The sequence below is a fragment of the Emiliania huxleyi genome (genome assembly GCF_000372725.1).
Source record: "Emiliania huxleyi CCMP1516 unplaced genomic scaffold EMIHUscaffold_65, whole genome shotgun sequence".
Classification (NCBI taxonomy): domain Eukaryota; phylum Haptophyta; order Isochrysidales; family Noelaerhabdaceae; genus Emiliania; species Emiliania huxleyi.
In genome coordinates this window covers 238,230-262,343 of record NW_005197128.1, presented here as the reverse complement: position 1 = coordinate 262,343, position 24,114 = coordinate 238,230, and the positions used below count along the sequence as shown (strand labels likewise).

Below are 24,114 nucleotides of genomic sequence, written 5' to 3'. Positions count from 1 at the left end.
TCGCCGAGATCACCCGAGGTCACCCGAGGTCACCCGAGATCACCCGAGGTCACCCGAGGTCACCCGAGGTCACCCGAGGTCACCCGAGGTCACCCGAGGTCACCCGAGGTCACCCGAGGTCACCCGAGACTCCCCGAGAGGTGCCGAGAGTCGCCGAGATAGGTGCCTTGCGAGTCGCTGCCAACGCGCGACGCCGGTCTCCTCTACGCCTGCTTCCCGCACGGCATCGTCCCGTACGGCGTCGCGCAGCTCTGGCTCGCGAGGCCGCGAGGAGCGAGCCCGCGCGCGGACCAGGAGGCTTGCGAGCAGGCGTGGTGCTGCTCTGGCTCGAGAGGTTGCGGCGTGGCCACCCGCTCGGAGGGCTCGGCGCGCCATTTCCTCTTCGACCCCCCCTCTCCACCTCTTCCTCTTCTGAATGCTTCACCCACCAACACACACACACACTTCCCCAAGGCGCATCGGTCCTTTTTCGGCTGCCTCTTCTACGGCAGTGGCTCTCCATGGCCGGCCTCGAGCCTGCGACTGCGCGCAACCTGCTCCGGCGGCTCCGCTCGCCGGGCTGCTCCACCTTCCTCGTGCCCGGCGGCATCGCCGAGATGTTTCTCAACGACCCGGACTACGAGGTCGTCCAGCTTGCGAACCGGAAGGGGTTCTGCAAGCACGCGCCGCCCAGATGCGGGCTATAGACCCGTCTGTTTCCAACGCGCACTTCAGAAGACACTCGGCTGTCTTCAAGACACTTGCCGTTGACACTTGCCTGTGCTCACGCGCCAGGCACGCGCTTCGCGCCGGCTCTCCCATCGTGCCCGTCTACATCTTCGGGCAGACACAGCTCTTCTACACCTTCTCGGGCCGGCTGCAGCAGCTGATGCGCCGCCTCTCTCGCGCGCTGCGTGTCTCTCTCATCCCATTTGTCGGCCGCTCGTGGCTCTCCCCCTTTGTGCCGCTGCAGAACCCGCTGACCGTCGTCGTCGGCCGGCCAATCAATCTGGACGTGGCGCCCGTGGAGGCGCCCACCGCCGAGCAGATCGACGCGCTCCACGCCGAGTTCACCGCGGAGCTGCAGCGCATCTTCGACACGTACAAGGGCCGCCACCCGGGGTACTCCAACAAGCGCCTGTACGTGGCGGGCGAGGACGACGTGACGCGGTGGGGAGAGGAAGAGGTGGAGGCCATCCGCGAGCGGCGGCGGCTCGAGCAGTTTCACCTTTTCCCCGCCAAGCTCTAACGCGAGCGTGAGCTCTGACGAGAGCGAGCGTGAAAAGAGGAGAGCGAGAGAGAGGCGTTTAATAAGTATATGATCTCGGCGAAATTGTTCGCAGCTACACACCGTATACGTGTACGACGTCGCGGAGCGTCAACCCGTCAACACAACGCTCAACGGCACCCCGTTTCTGTGAAAGTGCGAAGCTCTATCGCTAGTCACCGCCTCCGGAACAGAGCCGCTACACCGGCACCGGCACCGGCGCCGGTGCCGGTGTGCCAGACACGCCGATCGAGCTGCCCACCGCGCAGAATCCAGATCTCGCGGCTCTCGCCTGCTCTCTCTCGCACCCCCAACGCGCTGCTGTAACTCTGATATGACTCGGTCACATGATCGCCTCCCCGTCCGAGATCAGACTCTCCCTTTCCAGCCGTGGCGCGGCCTTCCCGTCGTACCTGGCCGCCCTCACTGTGGTAGACATCGCACGCGCCATTCGCACCCCTTGTGAGCCACCCCTTGGCTTGTCAGCAACACCAGGCCTGAGCAACCGCAACGCCACCCCACACACGGCGAAAAGTGCCGGGGGAATGAGCAGGACTGCTGCCTCGTCCCATTCAAGCCAGGAGGGGGAGGGCGGCGGCAGCGGCGGTGGTGCCGGGCAGCCTGGCACCGGCCCCAGCCTCAGCCAGCTCGGCGGGACGTCGCCCTGCCAGTCTAGCTCCTCCAAGCCGAGCCGCTCGTCAACCTGTGGCGCGCGGCCTGCGAGATGGCCGACGTGCGCTCGCCACTCGACAAGCAGTGTCGTGCACGTGTCTCCCATAGACGCGGCGAGAACATGGCCGTCGCAGTCCACGCGAGTCGCATCGAACGCCACCGCGAGGCGCGGCCAACGCTCACGGAAAGACGCCTCGCGAGAGCCACCTTCTCGTTTCGGCTGGAGCAGGCCGCGGGCAGCATTGCAGGCTGCCAGCTGCTCTTCTGGGGACTCGGAGGGAGAGGCCACAAAGAGCACCACGGAGACAGAGAGTGGTTTGGAGAGGTCGGCGCTGGGCAGCGCCGGCACGCTGAAGTTGTCCCACTTGCGAGGCGCGCACGCAAAGAGCTGCGGCGGCCGGTCACTCCCCTCGCCGGGGCGCGGCAGTGGCTCGAGCGGGACGATACAGCCGTGCCGCTCCTCGAGGTGTGACAGATCGACGCCCAGCACCACGGACTGCCGGCCAACCCTCCACTTGTAGAACCCGATCTCGATGCGACCAGATGTTGCGGCCAGCGCCTCCTGAGTCCCAGGCGGCGCCTCGCCGGGCACGCGCCTCCCAGGCACCGCCCAGGAGACGGCCCGGTACGTCGCGCGAGGGTCGCGGAGCTCGAACCCTCCAACGTCCGACGGCGGCACGTACGCAGGGTAGACCAGCTGCCCGAGGTCTGGGTTCGGCCACTTGCCGCTCCAGACGTGGAAGTTGTTCACCAAGCCAGCCTCGAGAGGCCCGTACAGCTCGAACCACCGCTTGCGCCGGATCTCGAACCACCGACCTGGGGTAGGAACGTCAGCAGTCAGGTTGTATCCAAACTGCTGGAGCCGAGTCATGTATGGCAGGTCAGCGCTGCGGCTGGTCGCGTCCGCATCAAAAACCACTGTTGACGCGCCGTACCACATCGCAGCAATCATCGGGTACACGGTAGCCCAGATCACGCGCCAGTCCTCCGGCTCCTCCGTCTCGAGATTGTGGTTGGTCACAAGGTTGTTCACTTCTTGCTTCCGCGCCGCCCGACTTGCCGACTGCACGTCCATGAGCACGCGCGCAAGGAGAGCTGCCGCCGCCTGGTCGCCTCCCCGTGCCCGTTCGCGCAGGTGCTGCAGGTGCCGCTTGAGCTCTGGTGGGCTGGAATCCTCCAGCTGCAGCGCCTCACCCTTTGCATCCACCATCGGCACGGTCTCGTTCATGAATCGACTGTACCCGCCCCAGTCCAGATCACGGGCGATGAGTGCAGCTGCCGGCGGAGTGATTGCCCGGTGTAGAGCCAACTCCAGGCTGCTGCTGCCCTTGCCGTGCTGCAGCTGCAGCCGCCGGAGCGTAAAGTCCGGGCTCTCAACGAAGGCGGTCGAATCACCGAGCATTGCGCGTATCGCCGTCATCAGGCTGGCTCCTCTCGAGTTCCACAGCCCCACGCCCATGTACGAGCTGCCATGCGACGGCCTGGGGAAGGAGACGCCAGTGATGACCTCGGTGGGATAGGAGCGCATCTCGGGCGCGTAGGACGCGATCCGCTCAGAAAACGCAGCATTGACCGCACGAAATGCGTCCGCGGTGGTGTTTGCCACCTCCATGCTCTGGTTGTGCCGCGGCTGAAGCGCCCGCCGCCGCGAGTTCAACGAAAAAAAGCAAAATCCCGCGGGCAGCAGGGAGTAGGTTTTGTTTGTTTTGTCCGAAGGAGAAACCGCCGTTGCCCGCCGAAAAGAAAGCCAATTCCCGACTTGGGCCCTGCGGGCGGCCTTCTCTCGAGGTCTCGAGATACACAAAGCGGCCAATGCCCGCCGCGAGTTCGGCAGCGCGCGGACAACCCGGTCCCCGGCCAGTGTCCTGTTTGCCATTTTCGCCGGCTCACCTCGCCAGTCTGCATGGTGCAGCATGACTTGGGCGTCCTCTACTCTGCTGCTGCTGCTGCTGCTGCTTCTCGGCACGGCAGCGGCGACGAGGGCACCACTGCCACCGCTCATTGCAGCGTTGACGGAAGCTGCGAGCAGGGGCGCTAGCTCCTTCACCATTCCTCGGGGCGACTACCACTTCGGCGACACGCTCATCGACATCCACAGCCTGGTCAACTTTTCTGTGGTGGCGCCCGGCGTGACCTTTTGGTTCAGTCGAGGAGGCGGTCTCCGTCTCTTTGACTGCTGGAACCTTCGCTGGAGCGGGAGCCACCCCTCCGCGCCCTTTGTGATTGACTACGACCCGCCACTCTACGCACAAGGCCGAGTGACTAGAGTGGGCGATCTGACCTCGAGCGGCAAGGTGGAGGCTGTCTTTGACTCGGGCTTCCCCATGCCGAGTCAAAGGGAGGAGGTCTTCTCCAAGGCGCGAACCGCCAAGGTCGCCTTTTGGGACCCGAGCACCCGCACCATGCGCCGCGACCCCCGCGAGGACGCGATTAATCTCTTCTGGGAGCGCTCCACGGCGCTCGGGGACGAAGGTAGGCGCTGGCGCGTCGAGTTGCGGGGCGCTCGTAAAGTCGCGTCCTACTCCACCCCCGTAAGTGTCGGCGACCTCGTCACCGTCGCGCCCATTAGCTACCCACACGCGCTCAGCGTGAGTGGCAGCGAAAGTGTGACGCTGCAGGCCTTCCACATCTACGGCGCATCCTCGATGGGGATCGTCGAGGCGGCGGGACGGGGTGGCAACGTGTACGAGAATATGCGCATTCCGCAGGCGCTCGGCAGCGCGTTCGCGGCGCTCGCCGCCGAGCACAGCACATGCCCCTCCGGCAAGCGGGGCGGCGCCCTCGGTGACTTCTCCCCATATCTCGCCATACCTCCCGCGCGCCCCACCCCGTTTTTATTCGCCGTGTAAAGAGAATTTTACAAACAAACTCCCTCGCACGACACTAGGCACGGGACTGGCGTGTAAAGAGAAATCGAGCCCGGCACAGCTTCATCAACTTTCCTAGTATCCAAACGTTTTTGACCGCGCAAAGTGGCAAGATGTAAAGGGTGGCCTAAGCAACTGAGGGAAAGCTGATCGAGCCGAGCGTGCCCGCGGCCGCCTCCAAACAAACAATCTCTCTCCCTCCCCGCCTCCCGCGCAGCACCGCCGCTGGGGACCGACACGCTGCGGAATCGGATCGAGCCCATGCACCGGGCAAAGAAGGACGCTGCAGAAGCGGTTGGAGAGGCAGCCGGCGTCTGCCGTCACAACGAGTCCCAGCGCTGGTTGGACATGCGCGTCGGCTCGCCCGAGGACTGCTGTCGCGACCCTCCCGTCGTGACGCAGCCTCCGACGAGCTCTGCAACCGAGGAGAGTGAGGGTGCGCCTCCCCTCACTGCTGGCCTGGCTGCGCACCGCCCCACAAAGCACCCCCTCGAGCATCTCTACAAGTACAAGTGCAAGGGCGACCTTCTCCAAGTCGTCAACGCGCCCGGCGGCTCCGGCAAGACTTTAGCCTTGGCCACCCTCCTTGCGGAGCAGGAGGAGATCCGCTCTCGGTCGGCAACGTGGCAGCTAGTCGAGGAGGGACTCGGTAGTTGAAGTTGTTACCCCCCCTGAGTGAGGACAGGAGAGAGAGCTTTTGTGGTGTTGGTGTACGCAATAACGGGACAGGGTAGTCGTTCTCTCTAGCTCCCCTTCTGGCTCTTAGCATGAGCTGCGCCGTGTGTCCGACCTCTTTTGCGCAGCAACACCTTAAACTTTTCAGGCCCTCCAAATTCGGGTCGGAGCGTAGCGGGGAGAGAGAGAGATTTTAGAGAGATTTTTGTTTGTGTTGCGGGGAGTGGGCCCCGAGTTTGAAAAACGGACGCTTGCGTCCTAGCCTCCAACAACGCCTCCCCGGCGCAGAGGGGCCCCCGGAGGGCTGCACAACCGCTCCACGCCACGCCGCTTGCGGCGGTCCTCTCCCAGCTCGCGGCGCACTTGGAGCACTTGGAGCACTTCGCGGTATTTCTTATTTTACAACTGTAGTGAGCCTGCGCGGCAGGTAGCTGCAGAGGTATACAAATATGGCGAAATCCTCCTCGATGGCCGACAAGCTGGCCCTAGTGCTGCTGTACGTCTTCTGGTGACCGCTCGCCCGGAGCCCGGTCGTTGCAGCCACTCTCGGCTCCCACCACACACGCTGACAGCCGCTGCGCGCCGAGCAGGTTCGTCGGCAACTACTACTACAATCTCTACAACAAGCAGGCCTCGATGAAGGCGGGCGGCAAGGACGGCGGCCTCACGGTCACCATCTCGGTCATGCAGATTGTCGTGTGCGCCGCGTGGGCAATGGGCCTGTGGCTGATCCGGCGCAACCCGACGCCGCTGCTGGGGCTGAAGGCGCCTGCGCCGCAGCCGCTGCCGGCCATCACCAAGGCGGACGTCATCAGCCTCCTCCCGCTCACCTTCTGCTACGCCTTTGCCCACACTGCGGGAGTCGTCGCCCTTACCGCCGGCTCGCCTGCCTTTGGACAAATTGTCAAGGTCGCCTCCGCCCGCCACTATACCACGGCGCCACCAGAGCCACCACCACCGCCTTCTCCACCGCCGCCACCGCTGCCGCCAACATCGCGCCACCGCCGATCCACCGCCGCCGCCCGCGCCCGCCGTCTCCCCCCCCCCCCCCCCCCCTCTCTTCCCCCTTTCCTTTCCCGAGGAGCTGGCAGCCCGTGCCGCCGCCTGTGCTCGCTCGCTACCACGAGGTTGTTCCACGAGGGCCCGTGAGCGGTCGCCGTGAGCGTAGGCCGCGGAGCCGGTCTTTGCCGCCGTCATCAACACCCTCTTCTACGCCAAGTCGCCCTCGCTCGCAAAGTGGTGCGTGCTGCCGGTGATTGTCGGCGGCGTCGCCATCTCGACGCTCAAAAAGGAGAGCGACGGATCGTACTCGGTGCCGGCGAGATGCGGCGAGATGTAGAGATGGCCCGAGATCGCCCGAGATCGCCCTCGCAGATGGCGCGAGGTGGCGCGAGCTGACGCGAGGCGACGCGAGCACCCAGGTGCCGCTCGATCTGTACGTGCTCGCCTTTGGCTCCGTCAACAACGTCTTTGCCGCGTTCAAGGGGTCCGAGAACCACAGGGCGAGGGCCTAGATGGAGGGCACAGACGCATCCTACACGCGACGCTCGCAAGTTAGCGCGCGAGACCGCAGTCGCCCGCGCTCACGAAACGCACACAAGACCGCAGGCGATGGCCGCGCCCGGCCTTAAGGACAGGATCGGCGGCGTGGGGAACCAGTTCGCCCTCACCAACGTCCTCTCGCTTGTCTTCCTGGCGCCATGCCAGCGTGGTGCTGTCCGAGAGGGCCCGAGACTCCGCGAGAGGACCCGAGACTTGGCCGGCGCAGGTGCCGTGTATGGTCCTGTCCGAGGGCGCCAACTGGCCCAAGTTCGTCGACCTCTTCACCAACGACGACGCCTTCCGGTGGGGCGCTGTGCATGTGGGCATCTCGGGCCACCCTCGGTTCGCCCTCGGGCCACCCTCGCGTCACTCTCGAGTAGGTGGAACTTGTGCCTCTCGGGCATCACATTCTACCTCTACAACGAGCTCGCAACCATGACCATCAAGGCCACCGCCACATCTCCCCACATCTCCCCACATCTCCCCACATCTCCCCACATCTCCCCATAGCTCGCAACCATGACCATCAAGGCCACCGCCACATCTCCCCACATCTCCCCACATCTCCCCCACATCTCCCCATAAGCTCGCAACCATGACCATCAAGGTGCAATCTCCCCCACATCTCCCCCACATCTCCCCACATCTCCCCCACATCTCCCCATAAGCTCGCAACCATGACCATCAAGGTGCAATCTCCCCCACATCTCCCCCACATCTCCCCACATCTCCCCTGATCTCTTCCGCCACCTCAAGGCCACCGGCGCGGTCACCGCGTCCGTCGCAAACACGGCCAAGCGCGCCATCGTCATCGTCGGCATGGCCATCGCGCTGGGCATCCCGCCCGGAGCGAGGGAGAGGGGCGCGCCCCGGGCCATGTCCTGGACACGTCCGAGACATGTCCCCACAGGCAACCCGCTCAAACTCGAGGAGAAGGTGGGCGCATCGACGGCGATCGCGGGCGTCTTCATCTATTCGGTCATCGACGAGCTCCTCGGCAAGAAGGGCGCCGGCGCTGGGCCAAAGGTCAACAACCCGATGGCGAGCCCCGCCATGTCGACCCGCTCGAGGACGAAGAAGGCGCCTCGTGTAGCCCAGTGCCTTGGGGTCGAGCAGACGGCTCGCCCCCTCCCTGAGCCGCGGTAGCCGCCACCCCTCGAGAGGAGCCAGGGGGGCGCCGCACTCCACCACGCGCACCTCGGGCCTCACACTGACAGCGGGGGCGGCCAGAACTGTCCTGTCCCCGCGCGAGCGCGCGGAGACGCTTCCCTGACCCTTGCCCCTGCCCTTTCCAGGTGGCGTGAGCTGAGGCCGGGCACTCCCCCACGCCCGTCCTCCTGCCCGAATACCTAGCCAGCCGCTCTCCGCTCCCCGAGCCTCGCCCTCGCTCTCTCCCCGCGCCAGCTCGCGCGGGCGGGGGAGGGGGGAGGGAGGGACTTTCTCTCCTTGCATCGTACACACAATTTGGGCGCCGCGCACCGCTGCTCCAGGTTGCGTGGTATTGCGTTACCGACTGGGCCGCGAGTCGCTCAGCGCGGCGCGGCTCTTTCCGTCAGTACACGGCCGGGGCGCATATACGTAGAATGTCGCGCCGGGGGACGGGCAATCTGACTCGTTAAGAAACTAGAGAGGCCGTTCATTCATTCTTGTGGACGGTCCAAACTGCTAAAACTGTGGTCACGCGGCAGCAGCGCAGCAGCCGGCGCCAGCCGGAGGCGGAGCCGCGGCACAGCGCACACCGCACAGGGGGTGGCAGGGAGGAAATTGACAAATGAACAGCCGACCGACAGCGGACCATGCAGCGGTGAGAGCGGACAGCGACAGGGCGTCCCAGGCCGTCACACACCCTCCCCTGCGCGTCACACGCCGTACACCGTCACCGACTCCGAGGGCGACGCGAACACGAACACGCGTGACACTGGAGACTGCCCGCAAACTGTCATGAAATTCTTCTTTCAGTGTGTGTACCTGTCTGTGTTTTACAGTTGGTGCCAGTGCGCAGTGGCGGTAGTGCGGCGCCCAGGGGCCAGACCCGTCCCCAGTGTCTACGTTGAATTCTTCTTCATGGTGTACCTGTGTTAGTGCAAGTGCGCGCCAGTCCCGTGCCCAGTAAAGAAAGGACATACAAACCCAAAGGAGGGATGGGAGGAACGGGGCGGACTACGGGGATCGGCTTCTTACACAGCCCTTCCTTGCAGCGAGCCCCCTCTAACCCACCCGCGCTAGGTCCAGGGCGGCGAAGGGGTCACTCCCGACGAACCCTGGAACTAGCCGGGGCAGTCGGAGAAGGGGCAACTCCGTGCACTGACGGTCGGCCGTCAGAAACCACGCCTGCATGGATCGCGTCACACCAATCCTCGCTACCCAACGCGGCCAAAGGATATCCACCTCGAGAACCTCGAGAGAGGATGGGAGGACGTCACGCCGAATAGGATTGCGACCGGAAAATTCTTCTTCACCCACCGTTCGCAGGGCAAGGGCCGTAAATAAAAGTAAAAAAGCGGGGCCACGAAAATTCTTTTCACCCACCGACTGAAGCTCGGCAGCAAGCCACAACGTGCTAAGCCAAGGCCAGGACGGAGTCTGACGGCACATCGCCCGCGCGTGTCAAACAGGCCCCGCTAGCCTCGCCGCTGCTATGGACAGCGCCGGCCTCTCGCGCTGGCCAGAGGTGCTCATGCTGGCGCAGGTCGTGCTGCTCTACCTCCTCACAACACAGCTCGCCAAGATCCAGTCGCAGCTCAAGCTCGTCCTCACCTCGGCCGCCGTCGCCTCCGTCCCCGCCGCCGCCGGCGGCGAAGTGCAGCCGCAGCAGGCAAAACCTTCTGAGAGCTTCCGTTGCCGAACCTGCGCCACACACGCGAGCTTCCGTGCTCCAAGAGCTCGCCAAGCACCTCCCAGACGCCCTGTCCACCCGCCTGCCCCGTCCCTCTCAGTCGCCGCGGCCGAGCGCCTCCTCCGTCGGCGTCAAGTTGGCACGCAAGCCGACGCTCGACAATCTGCTGCCAGACGTGCGCCGCCAGCACCGTAGCCGCACGTCCCAGGGTACCGCATCTCGGCTCATCGGCCACGTCCGCTCGGCTACACAAAAGCACTACACAAAGCACAACCTCCGGCCCGAAATCGCACGACAGCAACGGACAGTCACACACGACATTCCTCGGCGACACGCGACTTCTCGGCTCTGTCCCACGCCTCCCTCCCTCCCTCCCTCTCCCTCCCTCCCTCCCTCCCTCCCTCCCTCCCTCCCTCCCTCCCTCTCTCTCTCGATCTCTCGATCTCTCACTCTCTCGCTCTCTTTCGCTCTCTCGCTCTCTCGCTCTCTCGCTCTCGCTCTCTCTCGGCCACATCTCGGCTACATCTCGGCCACACACACCGGCGCTGCGGGGCAACGGCTGAGCACGGCGCTGCGGGCGGGGCAGGTGCCAAAGAAGGGCTTTGCACCGGCGTGCGAGTGGGCGCTCCTCTCGCCTCCCGAGCTCGAGGTAGCCCAAAAGGCGAATGGTAGAGCGAGATGCCGCGCGACTCAGGGCAGAATGGTGCGAGGGAATGCGCGCTAATGAGCACTCGCGCGCACTGAGAGGTCGGAATGGACCCTGAGACGCACTAGTGCTCGAGATGCGGCGAGATGCGGCAGGTCCGGCGAGAGTTGGGGAGGTCTTGCTAAGACAACAACAACAGCCGCCGCCGCCATCAGTTCGCAGTCCTCGGCGTACGCGCCTTCCCCCGCCCCCCTCCACCGCCGCATCTCCCCACATCTCCCCATACCTCCCCGCAGGTCCGCGCTTGGCTTGGCGAGGCGCGGTTCGCCACTACGCCGCGAGACCTCCTCGTCACATTCATCCGCGGGCACGCGTCACCGCGCCGGCCGGCCCGAGTCACAGAACTCGCGAGGTCTCGAGGCACCGAGTGGTCACTAGGTACGCGTACCGCGCCGACTGGGCAGAGTGCGCCTTTGTCTTTCTGGAGCGCGCGCTCGGCTGGCGGGAGGAGGCGGGCCAGAGATGCCGCCGAGATGCCGCCGAGATGCCGCCGAGATGCCGCCGAGATGCCGCCGAGATGCCGCCGAGATGCCGTCGAGATGCCGCCGAGATGCCGCCGAGATGCGACGCGATTGAGACTGGTCGAGATCGGTCGAGATCGGTCGAGGGAGGCCGGGAGTTGGCGCGGAGGAGGGCTGGAGGTGGGAGAGCGCCGCTTGCGTGTCTCCTAGCCAGGCCAACACTCACCGCCTTGTCTTTCCGTCGTCCGCAGGTGACACTCGAGAGAGAGTGAGGCGACCGCACTGTTGCCTGCGGTGATGCCTCTCCCTGAGATAGCACACACCGCCCTCGTGAGCAATGCGCCCTTTCTCTTTGCCTCCGTGCGTGTGGCCCCGTCGTCCGCGCCAGGGACGCGCGTACCACTCACTGACTGACTGGCCACAGGTGGGGGTGGGGCGGCTGGTGCGCGACCCGCCTCTGGACCGCGCGCTCTTCGAGGAGGTTTGCCCCTCAGGCCACGTCGCCTAGAAGCAAGCACGCATTCCTGTACTCCAACTCGCGCTCGAGAGGACAACCAATCCGCTGCACTCCGCCGCATTCCGCTGTCCTCACTGCACTCGTACCCCCTCGTACTCACGCGCTGCTCTGTAAACGCTGCACGATGCCGCAGCCCCGCCCTGACTTCGGTGCACTCAGCACGTAGGACCCGTCGGCTTTGACCGCGACGGCCACGTCGTGCTCTGCGAGCGGATCGGCCAGACGGACGTGGGGAGGCTGTTTGAGCACTTTGCGGAGGCGGGCCGCACCCGCACTCGCGCACTCATGCACTCGCGCACCGGGCCTTGCACATCGAATGACCCGTCTCCCCATATCTCCCCACACCTCCCCACATCTCCCCAAACCTCCTCACATCTCCCCACACCTCCCCACACCTCCCCACACCTCCCCACACCTCCCCGCATCTCCCCACACCTCCCCACATCTCCCCACACCTCCCCACATCTCCCCACACCTCCCCGCATCTCCCCACACCTCCCCACACCTCCCCGCATCTCCCCATATCTCCCCACACCTCCCCACACCTCCCCATATCTCCCCACACCTCCCCACACCTCCCCATATCTCCTCCGACGCGGACGAGGGCCACCTCTCCATCGACCCTGCCCTGCCTCAGGAGAGCTACATCCAGCACCAGGCGTACACGCGCGAGGTGGCGGGCCCTAGAAGCGGAGCCCGCACTCTCGCACTCCAACAACCGCGCTCGAGAGGACACGCACTCAGCCGTACTCGGCCGTACTCCGCTGTACTCACTGTGTCTGTGTCGCTCGTACTCACGCGCTGCTCTGAAGACTCTGCACGACACCGTGCTCCCGCCCCGAGGCTGGCGGACTCAGCACGTAGGTTGCGCGGCTGTACAACGCCGCCAACTCAAAGGCGAAGGGGAGGCGGCTGTACAAGGTGGCGTACACACACACACACACACACACACACACACACACACACACACACACACACATACACACACACTCACACCGCTCACCCACGCGCACCGGGCCTTGCACTTTGAATGCCGTGCTACCTCCTGTCCTCTAGACGCGGAGTCGCGAGGGGGCTGCCCTGGCCCTTGCCCCACCACGTTGTGTGTGTGTGGAGAAGTGTACCTGGCCTGGCCTTAGGTCGTGTACGTGCTCGACCTGCGCGGCATGGGCGTGGCGCACCTGAACAAGCGCCTCCTCTCCCTCATCAAGGAGGTGGGCGCATCTCGGCGCATCTCGGCGCATCTCGGCGCATCTCGGCGCATCTCGGCGCATCTCGGCGCGTGTCGCTGCCACCCAGGTGAACGAGCTGTTTGGCTGGTACTACCCCGAGACGGTCTACCAGTTCTACATCATCAACGTGCCCCCCCCCCCCCCCCCTTCCCCCCCCCGCCCTCGGCGCCGCCCCACAGCCCAGCAGGCATGGAGAGGAGCGGGCGTCTCCTCGCCTGCTCTAGGCGCCCCTCGTCTTCCGCACCGCTTGGTCGATCATCAAGCCGTGGATCCACCCGATCACCGCCGCCAAGTTCGCCGTCCTCGGTGGCGACTGGCGCAAGCGGCTCGACCAGGCCGGCATCTCCCTCACGGGGGGCGACTTGCCGCGGCGGCTCCCCTCCTGGATGGTGCGCCCCCCCCCCCCCCTCCCCCCCTCTGCGCCTCTTCACGCCTCCTGCTGTGGTGAGAGCAGGCGGAGGCGGAGCGGCTGCTCGAGCGCGAGACCCTCGAGACGCTCTCGCTGGGCTACATGCCGCACGACGACCTCGCGAGCCTCGGCATCCAGGCGCCGGGCTGAGAGGTTGGAGGGCCGCAGTGGCAGAGTGCAGGGCCGGACGCTGGTGATGGAGGTGTCGTGCAGCGCTGTGCTAGGCAGGGGGGGTTCGCTCGCGGTGTTTCGAGCGTTATTTCAACACACGAGACCGAGCGCTGTCGTTTGGCGGCTGGGAAGGTAATTAGCTGGACACAGAGAAGACGCGCTCTCTGAAGGTGATGACTCATGACTGATGTGATTGACGCCCAGGCACTCGGGCACACGCGCCTCGCGCGCGCGCGCAGCGCGGTGAACCGGTGTGCAGACGGGCAGAGATTGCCAATTACCATCCGGCTGAGCATTGCAACACAGGTACTGAACATTTCCCAGTTCTTCACACGCGTCACTCCCGCCCCCGCTAATGCTCTGTCATGTGTTCTGGGCAAAGACGAGTGTGAACCATAGGGCGGCGGGTGTGGAGGGCGGTAGCGACGGGGATGCTTGGTGACGGTGACGGTGGGCGGGGGTCACCTTCATGCTTCGACGTTCAAGGTCCTCTTTCGTTCGCGTGTCCTCCCGTTACGCCGCTCGTACCGGCGGCACATGCTGCGCAGCGCCACGTTCGGCGTGAGGCTCGTGTGCTCGAGCACTGCTCAATGGGTCGGTGGTTGCCCATCGCGAAGACCACTTCTCCAGGTAGGTGTGCCCAGCCAGCGGGCACTGCAGCTCGGGCGGCACCTCGCTCTCTGTGACGCCAGTTCGGAGGGACGAGCTGCGTCTTGCAGCACGAAGCCCGACCTCGTACCGGCCCCTCGCCTCGCATCGTCCTCCAGCCTCGCGCTCTCCTCGAGCGCCGCAGCCAGCTCCGCCGCCTCCGCCGCCTCCACCGTCGCCACCGCTGCCGCCGCTTCGTCGCCTCCGCCGCGGCGGCGGCCGCCTCGGGCTTGCTTGGCCCAGCGCCGCCGCTCCCACCACCCTTCTTCTTCTTCTTCGCGCCTTATCTTAGGGCATCACCGGCGGTGGTGCGGGCGGTAGTGCGGGCGGTGGTGGTGCGGGTGGAGGCGTCGCCCAGCTCCGTGCTCACGCGCTCCGTCGAGAGCAGCTTGCGGACGAGGCGATCAAACGGCTTGTTGTAGCCGTACGTGGCCTCGATCACCGCCAGGATGCGATCGCGGTCCTTGCGGTAGGCGCAGGCCGTCTGCGCCAGTTTGAAGTTGGACGCGTCGAGCTCTCCCCCAAAGCCCGACGAGGCTCCCTTGTCCGCCAGGTGCAAGACCGAGATGCGGGAGACCGTGCCTCCGAGCGAGAGGAAGCAGAAAATCTCGAGCACACACCAGAGCCTCTGAAGGTAGGTGCTTCCCGCGAGGACGACAAAGTGGTTGCAGCCGCCGATAAAGATGGGCAAGCCACGCAGCGAGCGCTCGATGTCCCTCTGGTCGACGCACGCCTTGTCGAGCCAGAGGAGCGGGGTGCGTCCGTGAGCCTGCGCAAAGGCCTGCGACCACTGCTCGATCGCGCGGTACTTGGCTTCGGCGTCGTCGCCCCAACTATGGCTGATGAACGCGTCAACACCTCCGAGGCTGGCCTGCTCCGCGTGGGAGTCGAGAAGGGCTCGCTCGTCCTCCGACGCCGCCGAATCGCCGAGAACCGCAGTGGAGAGGGCGGAGAGCCGCACAGCCTTGAAGCGGCTGACGGCGTCGATCACGCGGCTGCGCGTCGAGCGAAAGCCGTCTCGGCCAAAGAGGGCGGCGACGGCGGAGGTGCGCCTGGCGCGCTCATCGAGACCGGCGCCGCCGAGGAGGTTGTGCACCCTCCCACGGTTCTGGGCGGTGAGCGGCAGGGAGAAGAGAAGGCCGAAGCCGTAGAAGTAGACGAGCGCAAGCACTGAGTACGCCGGTCCGTCGGAGGAGCAGCCGAAGTGCACCGCAAGAGCGTACTTTGGGAGGAGCCTCAGCAGCGCGTTGATGACGAAGTAGCATCGCAAGCCGAGCCAGAGCCGCTGGAGCGCCGGCCGTGCCGATAGCCTCAGCGACGAGGCGTAGAAGAGGCCGTGATACAGGGCGAGCACGGCTTTGGTCGCTGGGACGGAGAAGTGGTACGAGCTGCACTCGTCCCAGCCGGCCGCGCGAGCAGCCACCAACTCCTCGCTGAGCACGTAGTGCAAACTCGACGAGGCTTCATACAGCTCCCTCGCGACGAGGAACAGGCAGGCGCATCTGATGGCGACTCGGTCAGTCGGCCGGCACGAGAGGAGGACGAGGATGGGCGCGGCTGCCGCGGGAATGAGCATGGGCGCAGGCACGCTCGCGGATGGGCCGACGAGCGAGCACATGTGAGAAAAGATATCTTCGCAGAAGACGAAGAGGGCCCAGCCGAGGGCAAAGGTCGGGACGCTGACGCGCAGCCGTATCCGCGCTTCGGCAATTTGCGCGTCGTCGAGCGTTTTCACCAACTGCGCACGCCGCGCTGACGCCTCGGAGGCACGCGACTCGCGCTCAGCAGCAGAGCGATGAAGGCGGTGTGCAGTGCCGAGGGCTATGACTGCGGCGAGAGTCGGGGTGAGAGCGATGGCGGTGAGCAGTAGCCAGTGCCACGGCGAGAGCGTGGCGAAGCAGGAGCGTGGCGATGGTGTGAGCTCGATCGCCGCCGGCATACACCTCCCGCGCTGGCGCTTGTCCCGGGAAGGAAGGCTGCAGGGCGCCAGCTGAAGTTCCCAGGCACTGCGGTCAAAAATTCTTTTCAGAACTAAAGTCTGTGCAAGTTAGAAAGATCACGATGCCGGCGTGAACACGACTAACTGACGGATCCGCTCCTGACAGTCGCACGCGGCGCGGCGCGGCGCGTGCGACTGAGAGAGAGATTTTTGAAAACCAACAAGAAATCACGCTGGCTGCGACCGTCTTTGTTTGAAGTAAAAGAAAGTCGAATCGCGGCGTCGGCGTTGATCTGAGTTTTCCTCCCCTGGACCGCGCGTCCGGCACCGCTCCGGGACGCACGCCGGGCGAAACACCATCAAGCTGCTGTCTGTACATGAAACATGTACGGCCCCGGCATCGCCTCCCCTGGCTTAGCTAGATTGAGAGATATTGTGCACATGGTCAGTCTCTACAATATATATACTGACACTTCACCTCCCAGAGCTCGTCCCGGTCCGCCACGGCCATCCTCGGCCTCCGCAGGGCCCCCGCGCCCCGGCCGCGGCGCGGTGCGGCGGCGTCACAAATCCGACGGCAGAGCACCGGGACGCGGTCGGGCGATCTGAGGCCCAACTAGGCGTGCGCATTGCCCATCAGAGCCGCGTTTTGTGTGCTGTGTGTGTGTGTGTGTTACGAACGCCCTACACGCACGATCCTCTCGCCCCAGCGTCACCCGCCAGTGTGCTGTTGTGTGCTGTTGAACACGCGCCGCGTGTTGCATCCACAATGTCTGCTGTGCGCGGCTGCTGGTACGACGGCATCCTCGCGACGAGCGCGGCGGCGGCGCCGACCAGCTACTGCCCCGCCGCCACCACCACCGCTGCTGCTCCGCGCGTCGCCTTTCTGGTCGGCGGCGTGGTGCGCGGCTTCGACCGCGAGCGCATGCGGAAATCCTTCTTGCATCACGTCGTCGAGCCGCTCGCGCCCGATGCCAAGAATCGCGCCTTCTTCTTTGCGCTCAAGCCCCTGAGGAAGACGGTGAAGATGGGAAGGAACGATTTTGCCGAGATCGACACGCAGATGGCCGATCTAAAGTCTGGCATTCAGACGCTCTTCCCGGGTGCCTCTCTGCACGTTAGCTACCTCCCCGTGGATCGGGAGGTCCTCAAGAAGCCACCGGGTCCGCTGATTGCGCCGCCAGACATGACGCTGCACCCGTGCAACTGCTCGTGCTTTGACTTGGTGCGCGAATCCGTCGCCGGCTTCGTGTCGGCGATCCGCCGCTCCTACGTCATGATGGAGGAGCGCGAGAAGGCGCAAGGGTGGAAGTTCGACCTCGTCGTCTTCACGCGGCCCGATCTGCTCTTCTACAAGCCGCTCGCGCCGTGGTGCGACGTTCGCTGGAAGGGCGTCATGAGCGGGAACGAGTTCACGACCGTCGGGCAAGACTTTATGTACGTGCTGCCGCGGCGCGTCGCGACGGCGCTGGATTCGATCTTCATGGGCAACATTGCCACGCGGGCCGGCAGGAATCGCGACCGGGAGAAGCCGGCTTGCTTCTTCGCCGCGACGGAGACGCTGGGGCTCACGCTCTCGCAGCGGATGCTGCCCGGCATCTCCTTCAAAACGTCCGCGCCTGGTCAGGACGCGGCGCTGGTGCGCAAGTTTGAGGAGGGCGACCGCACTTGCCCAGTCCGCCCGACGCACAGCGCGCCGCATCAGGAAATGGTCGGAAGCAGTTCGTGGGATCGCGGGGCCACCCCGTCGGACGCCCAAGCGGCCAGGCGCTTCCGCGGCAAGCAACATGGCCGCCACCTGCACCTCGTGACTGGGCATGGTGGAGGTCGCGCGCGTAGGGAACGCAGGCCTGCTTGAAGCGATATACTAAAACTCACTCTCAAAAGCTTCGCTACCTAATGCCTACAGCACGACCACCACCACGGTGCCCTCGGGCGAATAGACGAGCGTAGTACCGCCGCCGCTGCCGCCGCCGCCGCCAATCGTGAGCTCGACCTTGTACTCGAAGTCATCGGCCACGTCTTGCAGCGGCAGCTCCGCATCGTACCAGCCGCGCCCCGCCGCAACGCGCTTCATCGAGATCGTCTGCCAGCCGCCGCCGCCCGAGCCGAGCGGCCGATGCAGCAGCCGCGCCGCCGATGGGAGAGGCGTGACTGTCTCGTCCGCGAGCGCGACGGGCCGACGGCCCGGATCGCAAAGGGCTCGCGCTCCGCCCTGAGCCTGAGCGTGCGTGGTGGCAGGAGGAAGACGCGCGGCGCGCCAAGATAGCGCTGCGTGGGCAGCGCGCTCTTTGGCATTGGGTATGTGCCGTTGAGTGCCGCGTCGGTCCGATGCACGAGGGGCGCGAGGTTGTTGGGCCAGTTGAGCCCTTCGAGCTGCGTCACCATGCCAAGCTCACCCTGCGTCGATGCGAAGCCCAGCAGCTCCGTCATGGTCGCCTCGTACAGGGCTATCACCTGGACCTTTAAAGGCGCCTGCGCGATGTGGTCAGGACTCAGGAGCTGCTGTTCACACCTGTTGGAGAGTGTGAACTCAAACCTACTTCCTGACCGTAGCCTGACCGTCCTTGTGTAACCGTCTCATGTTTGGTTTGTCCTGCCGCGCACATTGTCATCGACTTGTATCCGACTTGGTGGCTGTGGTGATGTAGCGATGGTGTGGGTCTCTAGTGACCTATACAGCTCCTCCGTGTTCCGTCTCCTGACATGGTACCGACCGGTGAGTGCACGGAGTGAGCAGTGCGGCACTGAGGCCGACATGAGAGCTGGTGCGGCACACAAGCGAGATGTGTTGCCGCACAGCATTTCCGGCTTACGCTCGATACGTTGGCTGGCACCATGGGCACCTGCGCGAGCCGTGGTGATTGGCTGGGCACAGAGGCTCGGCGCACGGTGGCACAGCGGCCGCCAACTGCTCGGCACGGAGGCTGAGCAGAATGAGTACAACCGCAACATCAACTTGGGTGCTTGCGGATCTTCTGCGACAGAGCGCATCTCCGCCAGCACTGCGGCTGTGTGGACACGAGTATCCCCTCTTGCTTCTCCTTACCGGTCCGTTCTCCTCGCCTACGGACCACCATCGCAGCTGCTGCCTCCGCTACCAGCTCTCGGGCTGCTGCAACGGCAGTTACCGCAAAGATCTCGCACCGAATGTGGACCCTGCCTTTCGCCGCCGCTACTTCCGACGTCGCCGCTCGACACGACCGGAGCTGTACGCGATGAACACGCGACGATCGACACGCCCTCTCTGCCTTGTGTGGCGATTACCACGTCGTGGGGGAGTGTTGGGCATCTGTTCGACGTGGCAATGCCACTCTACCTCATTGCTGTCTCTTCCTCGTCTCGCCTCCTCGCGCTAGCCCGTCCCGCTGTCCAACGCCTCTGGCAAGAAGTCCAATGCGCCTCTACGAGCGCCTCTGCCGTCTGGACGTCTGAGACTGAGCCTGCCATCTCCGACGTCGGCGGCCCGTGGCGCAAGCCAACATCAACGTTCGGGGCATTGAAGATCGTCCTCACGTCCCTGATGCGCTCATCCGCGTCAACGCGGCGAGGCCTCCCAACGGCCCAATCGCCGCGCCGCAAGGGGGCGCCCCCGCTGCCGCTCCCGCGCCCGCCGCGCCTGCCGCGCCCGCTCAAGCCGCCGCCCCGCGACGCTCAGCCCGGATTGCAGCTCGCGGCGCGCCATGACCGAGCTCCACAACGAGCTCCTGTTCATTATCTCCCCTTTCTCTCTCTCCGCCCACTCGGCCGCGCTTTGACCCCTTCACTGGATCATCTTAGCGCGCAAGTCTTGCCAACAAGCAAGACCATCCTTCGCGAAGACGCAAGGTTGGACGCTTAGCCAGCCCCGCGAGACGCCGGCGGGTAACCGGCATACCTACGCTCAGACACATTCACACTCTGCTGTTGTTGTCTGCCGCATCCTCATTCATGAAGACTGCGGAGACAATGGGGGAGTGTTGGAGAGTGTGAACTCAAACCTACTTCCTGACCGTAGCCTGACCGTCCTTGTGTAACCGTCTCATGTTTGGTTTGTCCTGCCGCGCACATTGTCATCGACTTGTATCCGACTTGGTGGCTGTGGTGATGTAGCGATGGTGTGGGTCTCTAGTGACCTATACAGCTCCTCCGTGTTCCGTCTCCTGACAACACCGCACTGTCGGCGCCGGATAAGCTGTGGTCCACTCCCAGTCTGGGCGCGGTCGAGACCTAGGTGCCGAACTGAGAGCCACTCCTGGAGGCTGCCTCCGGCCACCGCTCGACTACCCACGCACATGGCCGGTCCTGTGGCTTGCCTGGACTCGCTCAGAAGCCTCAATTCGCGCACACCTTTGCTCTCTGGCTCCCGCGAGTGCGTTTAGGCCACTCAAAGCAGGCGACGCCGAGCACCCGCAACGCATCTCGCTGGGGCGCCACCTATCGACCCGACTGATTGGCAGCATCAAAGCCGACCCCATGACGGTCCTTCAGCCCCATGAGACAGGCAGTTTCGCCCTGATCTCGGTCCAAGACGGCCAACGCCGTGTCCGGCACCTGCTGGCTGCTTCACGGGGATGCCCCCCCCGGACACATGCTGCAGCCCCGAGTGGATGTATTGGTCGTTTGTGGGTCCCACAAGACTACTCTAGTAGGGGCCGGGCGCTGGAGCGTCGGCGGTACACCTGTGCAGATGTTGCACGGGTGAAATGGCTCCTCGTACAGGGTAGGAGGCAGGTGGTGGGTTTGAGTGTTGTGAGTGCTTGCAGCTGCGAGTGCAGCACCGTTTGTGACTCCCATGGATACAGTTGGGTGGGCCACGGTGCTGGGGGGCGGTCCGGTGCGCCACAACAGCCTCCCCGGCTGACCCCCATCCAGTTCGGCACCTCCATCCTGACCCGCGTGGAACCCCAACCTCAACCGGTCATATCTCGGGCGGACTGGCACCTCAGGAGCTCATCCTGGGCGGTTTGGGGGAGTCTTGGGGGTGTACTTGAAGGTGGTAAACAGAGTTTTGCACCGCAGCTTAACCGAGGGGCGTGCTGAGCACCGTGAAAACAGCGGACCCAGTCTGAGGGGTGAGCTGAGCATGGCGTTGCTGTTGAGACTTGCCGCCTCCTTTGTTGCCGCACAAAATGCCGGCGAGCAGCCTGAAACCGCGTTCAGCGTTCACCACGGGGTGGGGACCTGCTGTGCTGCGCGTCAGATGGGCACGGCTGCGCTTGACGACTGCCTCAAGGGCGTGCTGCGCCGACAGCGGCGTGTATGGGGCGAGATGTCGAGCAAGATCGGCATTATAAGCTTTTACGACGCGAATCTGCGCGCCAGCTTCGCACCGTACGCGCAGTTCGTCAACGCGGCGTGGGCAGAGACCCACGGGCATGCAATGGTGCTTGAGGATGATCACTCGGCGGGCGAGTGGCGCGAGCCGCGCGACATTCGTTGGACAAAGATCGGGGTCATGCTCAAGGCACTTGAGCCGGGTGGGTGGTGCGCAAATTGCAAGGGCGTTGCGTGGGTCGACGCCGACCTGGCGGTCATCAGCTTCGGCCTGGACCTGGCAGCGCTCATGGCGTCGTCGCCGCAAGCGTCCGTTTGGATGAGCCAGGACGCCCACCCGAGAGGCTGAATACAGAAACGTGTATTCCGACTAGTCGAGATGACGCGTTCCCACCCTTTGCCTCGAGATGACGCGTTCCCGCTGTATTCGCGCCTTTGCCTTTTGTCTCACGCGGTGCACTGATCCCTTATGTATTAACAGCGTAGGACGCAGACGTGCGGTATATGGTGAACTCGGGCTTCATCCTCGCGCGCAATGACGCGCACGGGCTCGCCGTGCTCCGCGCATGGTGGGCGCAGGACCATGGGCAGAATGAGCAGGAGGCATTCTCCAAACTGTGGCAAGCCAACTCGCCCGACAAGAGCCTGTCCTACCAAATCGGCCAAAAGTCGCTGCCGTGGCTGCGAGATCGCGTGGCAGTCCTGCCACCGAGCGCGCTCAACTCCGACTGCTGCCCCTTGGCCGCGAAGTACACCACGGACGCGCGAGTTCTCCACTTGATGGGCGTGTCGGGCCAGGTGCGCGCGGCAGTCTTCAGCGAGGCTGCAGACGCGCTCTGCACGGCTGCTGCGTCCGCCCCAGAGGCGCAGCGCATACTGCCGGCCGGCACGCTGCCGCGACAGCTGCGGCTGACGCCGGGGCGGCTGCTGAGGCTGTTTGAGCGCGAGTCGTGCACCGCGATGCGGCGTGAACTTGCAGCGCTTCGGCGCGAGGTTGTTCGACTAGATGCTGAATGCAATTCCCCGTGTTCCAACTAGCACTCGAGTGGACACGTATTATTGCATTCCGATCGTTCCCCTCTCAATACACTCATGCGATGCTCTTAATACACTGATCCACGTGTACTCGCGTCCTGAGTTTGATGTGTTCATGGCGCAGGCTGCGCGCGGGAAGCTCGACGCCGCGTTTGTGCAAGCGGTGGGCAAGTATCGGCAGACGAGCAATTTATGTGTGACGCCGCTGGCGGCGGCAGGCCAGGAAGAGCCGGCGCACGCTGTCGCGTCCGGCGTGTGGGAGGAGTTGCGCGGCCTCGCGCAGCGGTTCTTGACGCGCCCAGAGGTCGATGCTGGGAAGCCATTGTGTCACACAGTGCCAATCGAGGAACTGATGCATTACTATTGGCTCGTCGTCTTCACATACGACGCGGCTAGCGCGCTGGGCGTGGCCGAGGGCGACAGCGGCAAGATGAAGCTGGTGCCTCAGATGGTCGAGTTTCTTTCTTCCTTCGACAGCACCTCCATCGCCGCGCTCGCCGAAGTGCGGCGAGACGCCGCTGACGACCTTATCACCCGGAAGGCCAGCATGCAGCTCGAGAATGGGCGGCTGAAGCTGAGGCTCACCGCCGACGCGGCTGCAGCTCGAGGGACGCGGAGCGAGACGGCGGAGGAGACGGCGAGGCGGACGGAGATCGTCGCGGAGGCGGAGGCGAGCTTCCGTGCCGCGCTCGAAACCTCCAAAGGGCTCGCCTCCACTCCGGCCCAAGAGGGCGCCTCGATGGAGACGCTGTACCACCTCTCCGGATTGCTCGAGGCGCGTGGCTCCACACGTACTGGATCGATCAGCGATTTCGCGGCCGTGCAAGAGGCATACGATTGCATGCGGCGTAGTGCCGCGGCCACCCGAGCGATGCTGGCAGGCGCCGCCGGGGGTACCAACCGCAAGTCGCTCATGCAGCTGGAGGCACGGTGCGCAATGCTCGCGCACAAGCTGGCTGATGTGCAGAACGCCGCGGCCCACGCGCGGAAGAGCTTGCAGCTGCGCGAGCAGCTGCAGCTGGACCCGCAGGTCTGGCCCGAAGTTGGGCGGTTGCAGGCGATCGTGGCGCTCGCGTTGCCAAAGGGCGAAGACTCGCACGAGAGCTGTCGCCAGTGGTCGGTGATGGGCGAGTGCACCGCCAACCCCTCCTTCATGCTGGAGCAGTGCAAGACTTCCTGCGCTTTCTGGGACAGCGTCCGCGCAGAAAGTGGCGGGTCGGCCGGACCGGAGACAGCGCCCGCGGCAGCCACCAGCGTCTCAGCGGGGAGGGCGGATGAGTCGACGGCGACGAGGCCGCGGTGGGTGCTTGAGCCAGAGGGCATGGCTTCGGCGGCGACGATTGCTGCGCTCGCTACGCTCCTTCTCCTCGTGGCGCGCGCCAGGTATCCTCGCAGCGCCGCCGCATCGGAGGGGAGGTTGACACGCAAAAGGAAGAGCGGCAAGCAGAGATAGGGCTGGGCGCGGGGGCCTCTCTCGCACATACGTGTTGTCTAGGATGATACCGCACCTCGTGGTCATGCTACTTGCATCGCGGTGTCTGCGTGTCGCTAGAGCGTGCCGTCATCTCCTGTCTCGCGTCCACGTCCACCCATAGAGCCGTACCGCGCTGGCGGCGTCCAGTCCGAGCCTCACTCGTCACTGTTCTTCCCCTTCATACAAGGCTCTTGGGGCCCTTCCCCTACACGAACTAACTGCATGTAAGTACTCTGGGGGGAGGCGGGGGCCCCCGGAGGCACCGTGCGCAGCGCAGCAGGGCGGAAACCGACGCAAACGGGGGGGGCTCCGGCTCCGCTACTGCGTAGTCTCCGTTAGCACCGACTTCCCGATCTAACCCGGTCTAACAGAGGGCAGATTTGGAGAGATCTCAAAGGAGTACATACAGATAGACCCTCCAATCATCA

At 64.8% G+C, this 24,114-nt stretch overlaps 8 protein-coding genes across 8 annotated transcripts; 7 read left to right on the top strand and 1 right to left on the bottom strand.

The window, feature by feature from the left end:
- Window positions 1–467: 467 nt before the first annotated feature.
- EMIHUDRAFT_67639 (diacylglycerol acyltransferase) lies at window positions 468–1,228 on the top strand (the record flags this gene model as incomplete). The annotated part of the gene is made up of 2 exons (XM_005763024.1): window positions 468–649; window positions 775–1,228. Coding segments are annotated over 2 exons (636 nt in total), but the record flags the coding sequence as incomplete, so codon positions are not given.
- Window positions 1,229–3,831: 2,603 nt separating this feature from the next.
- Window positions 3,832–5,442, top strand: EMIHUDRAFT_215403 (hypothetical protein; the record flags this gene model as incomplete). Its single annotated transcript, XM_005763023.1, has 3 exons — window positions 3,832–3,842; window positions 3,948–4,702; window positions 5,003–5,442. 3 exons carry the CDS (start codon window positions 3,832–3,834, stop codon window positions 5,440–5,442), a joined length of 1,206 nt encoding a protein of 401 aa, XP_005763080.1.
- Window positions 5,443–5,904: 462 nt separating this feature from the next.
- Window positions 5,905–8,649, top strand: EMIHUDRAFT_416626 (hypothetical protein). The gene is made up of 10 exons (XM_005763022.1): window positions 5,905–5,968; window positions 6,051–6,369; window positions 6,629–6,772; window positions 6,882–6,962; window positions 7,069–7,155; window positions 7,229–7,305; window positions 7,383–7,449; window positions 7,759–7,837; window positions 7,913–8,082; window positions 8,298–8,649. Exons 1-10 carry the CDS (start codon window positions 5,910–5,912, stop codon window positions 8,304–8,306), a joined length of 1,092 nt encoding a protein of 363 aa, XP_005763079.1. The 5' UTR covers window positions 5,905–5,909; the 3' UTR covers window positions 8,307–8,649.
- An 891-nt stretch (window positions 8,650–9,540) lies between these two features.
- EMIHUDRAFT_452613 (hypothetical protein) lies at window positions 9,541–13,480 on the top strand. The gene is made up of 13 exons (XM_005763021.1): window positions 9,541–9,817; window positions 9,939–10,013; window positions 10,425–10,499; window positions 10,781–10,851; window positions 10,923–10,995; window positions 11,430–11,499; window positions 11,689–11,750; window positions 12,160–12,195; window positions 12,387–12,443; window positions 12,662–12,736; window positions 12,822–12,881; window positions 12,979–13,143; window positions 13,209–13,480. The coding sequence occupies exons 1-13, from the start codon at window positions 9,641–9,643 to the stop codon at window positions 13,311–13,313; spliced, it is 1,101 nt and encodes a 366-aa protein (XP_005763078.1). The 5' UTR covers window positions 9,541–9,640; the 3' UTR covers window positions 13,314–13,480.
- A 126-nt stretch (window positions 13,481–13,606) lies between these two features.
- EMIHUDRAFT_465198 (hypothetical protein) lies at window positions 13,607–15,982 on the bottom strand. The gene has a single exon (XM_005763020.1). The coding sequence runs from the start codon at window positions 15,919–15,921 to the stop codon at window positions 14,266–14,268; it is 1,656 nt and encodes a 551-aa protein (XP_005763077.1). The 5' UTR covers window positions 15,922–15,982; the 3' UTR covers window positions 13,607–14,265.
- Window positions 15,983–16,690: 708 nt separating this feature from the next.
- EMIHUDRAFT_105084 (hypothetical protein) lies at window positions 16,691–17,779 on the top strand (the record flags this gene model as incomplete). Its single annotated transcript, XM_005763019.1, has 1 exon — window positions 16,691–17,779. One exon carries the CDS (start codon window positions 16,691–16,693, stop codon window positions 17,777–17,779), a length of 1,089 nt encoding a protein of 362 aa, XP_005763076.1.
- A 1,051-nt stretch (window positions 17,780–18,830) lies between these two features.
- Window positions 18,831–19,733, top strand: EMIHUDRAFT_358099 (hypothetical protein; the record flags this gene model as incomplete). Its single annotated transcript, XM_005763018.1, has 1 exon — window positions 18,831–19,733. A coding segment is annotated over exon 1 (380 nt), but the record flags the coding sequence as incomplete, so codon positions are not given.
- Window positions 19,734–20,986: 1,253 nt separating this feature from the next.
- EMIHUDRAFT_215396 (hypothetical protein) lies at window positions 20,987–23,904 on the top strand (the record flags this gene model as incomplete). Its single annotated transcript, XM_005763017.1, has 4 exons — window positions 20,987–21,490; window positions 21,664–22,170; window positions 22,337–23,595; window positions 23,874–23,904. 4 exons carry the CDS (start codon window positions 20,987–20,989, stop codon window positions 23,902–23,904), a joined length of 2,301 nt encoding a protein of 766 aa, XP_005763074.1.
- Window positions 23,905–24,114: the final 210 nt, after the last annotated feature.

What these genes read in the sequence shown, in the direction of transcription:
- EMIHUDRAFT_416626 (XM_005763022.1), top strand. Translation starts at nt 5,910, where the DNA reads ATGGCGAAATCCTCCTCGATGGCCGACAAGCTGGCCCTAGTGCTGCTG. An exon ending in AGGGGTCCGAGAACCACAGG is followed by an intron (nt 6,963 to 7,068) that starts GCGAGGGCCTAG and finishes ACAAGACCGCAG; the next exon opens with GCGATGGCCGCGCCCGGCCT. An exon ending in CGGCATGGCCATCGCGCTGG is followed by an intron (nt 7,838 to 7,912) that starts GCATCCCGCCCG and finishes ATGTCCCCACAG; the next exon opens with GCAACCCGCTCAAACTCGAG.
- EMIHUDRAFT_452613 (XM_005763021.1), top strand. Translation starts at nt 9,641, where the DNA reads ATGGACAGCGCCGGCCTCTCGCGCTGGCCAGAGGTGCTCATGCTGGCG. An exon ending in AGCGGATCGGCCAGACGGAC is followed by an intron (nt 11,751 to 12,159) that starts GTGGGGAGGCTG and finishes GCCCTGCCTCAG; the next exon opens with GAGAGCTACATCCAGCACCA. An exon ending in ACCAGGCGTACACGCGCGAG is followed by an intron (nt 12,196 to 12,386) that starts GTGGCGGGCCCT and finishes CTCAGCACGTAG; the next exon opens with GTTGCGCGGCTGTACAACGC.
- EMIHUDRAFT_465198 (XM_005763020.1), bottom strand. Translation starts at nt 15,921, where the DNA reads ATGCCGGCGGCGATCGAGCTCACACCATCGCCACGCTCCTGCTTCGCC.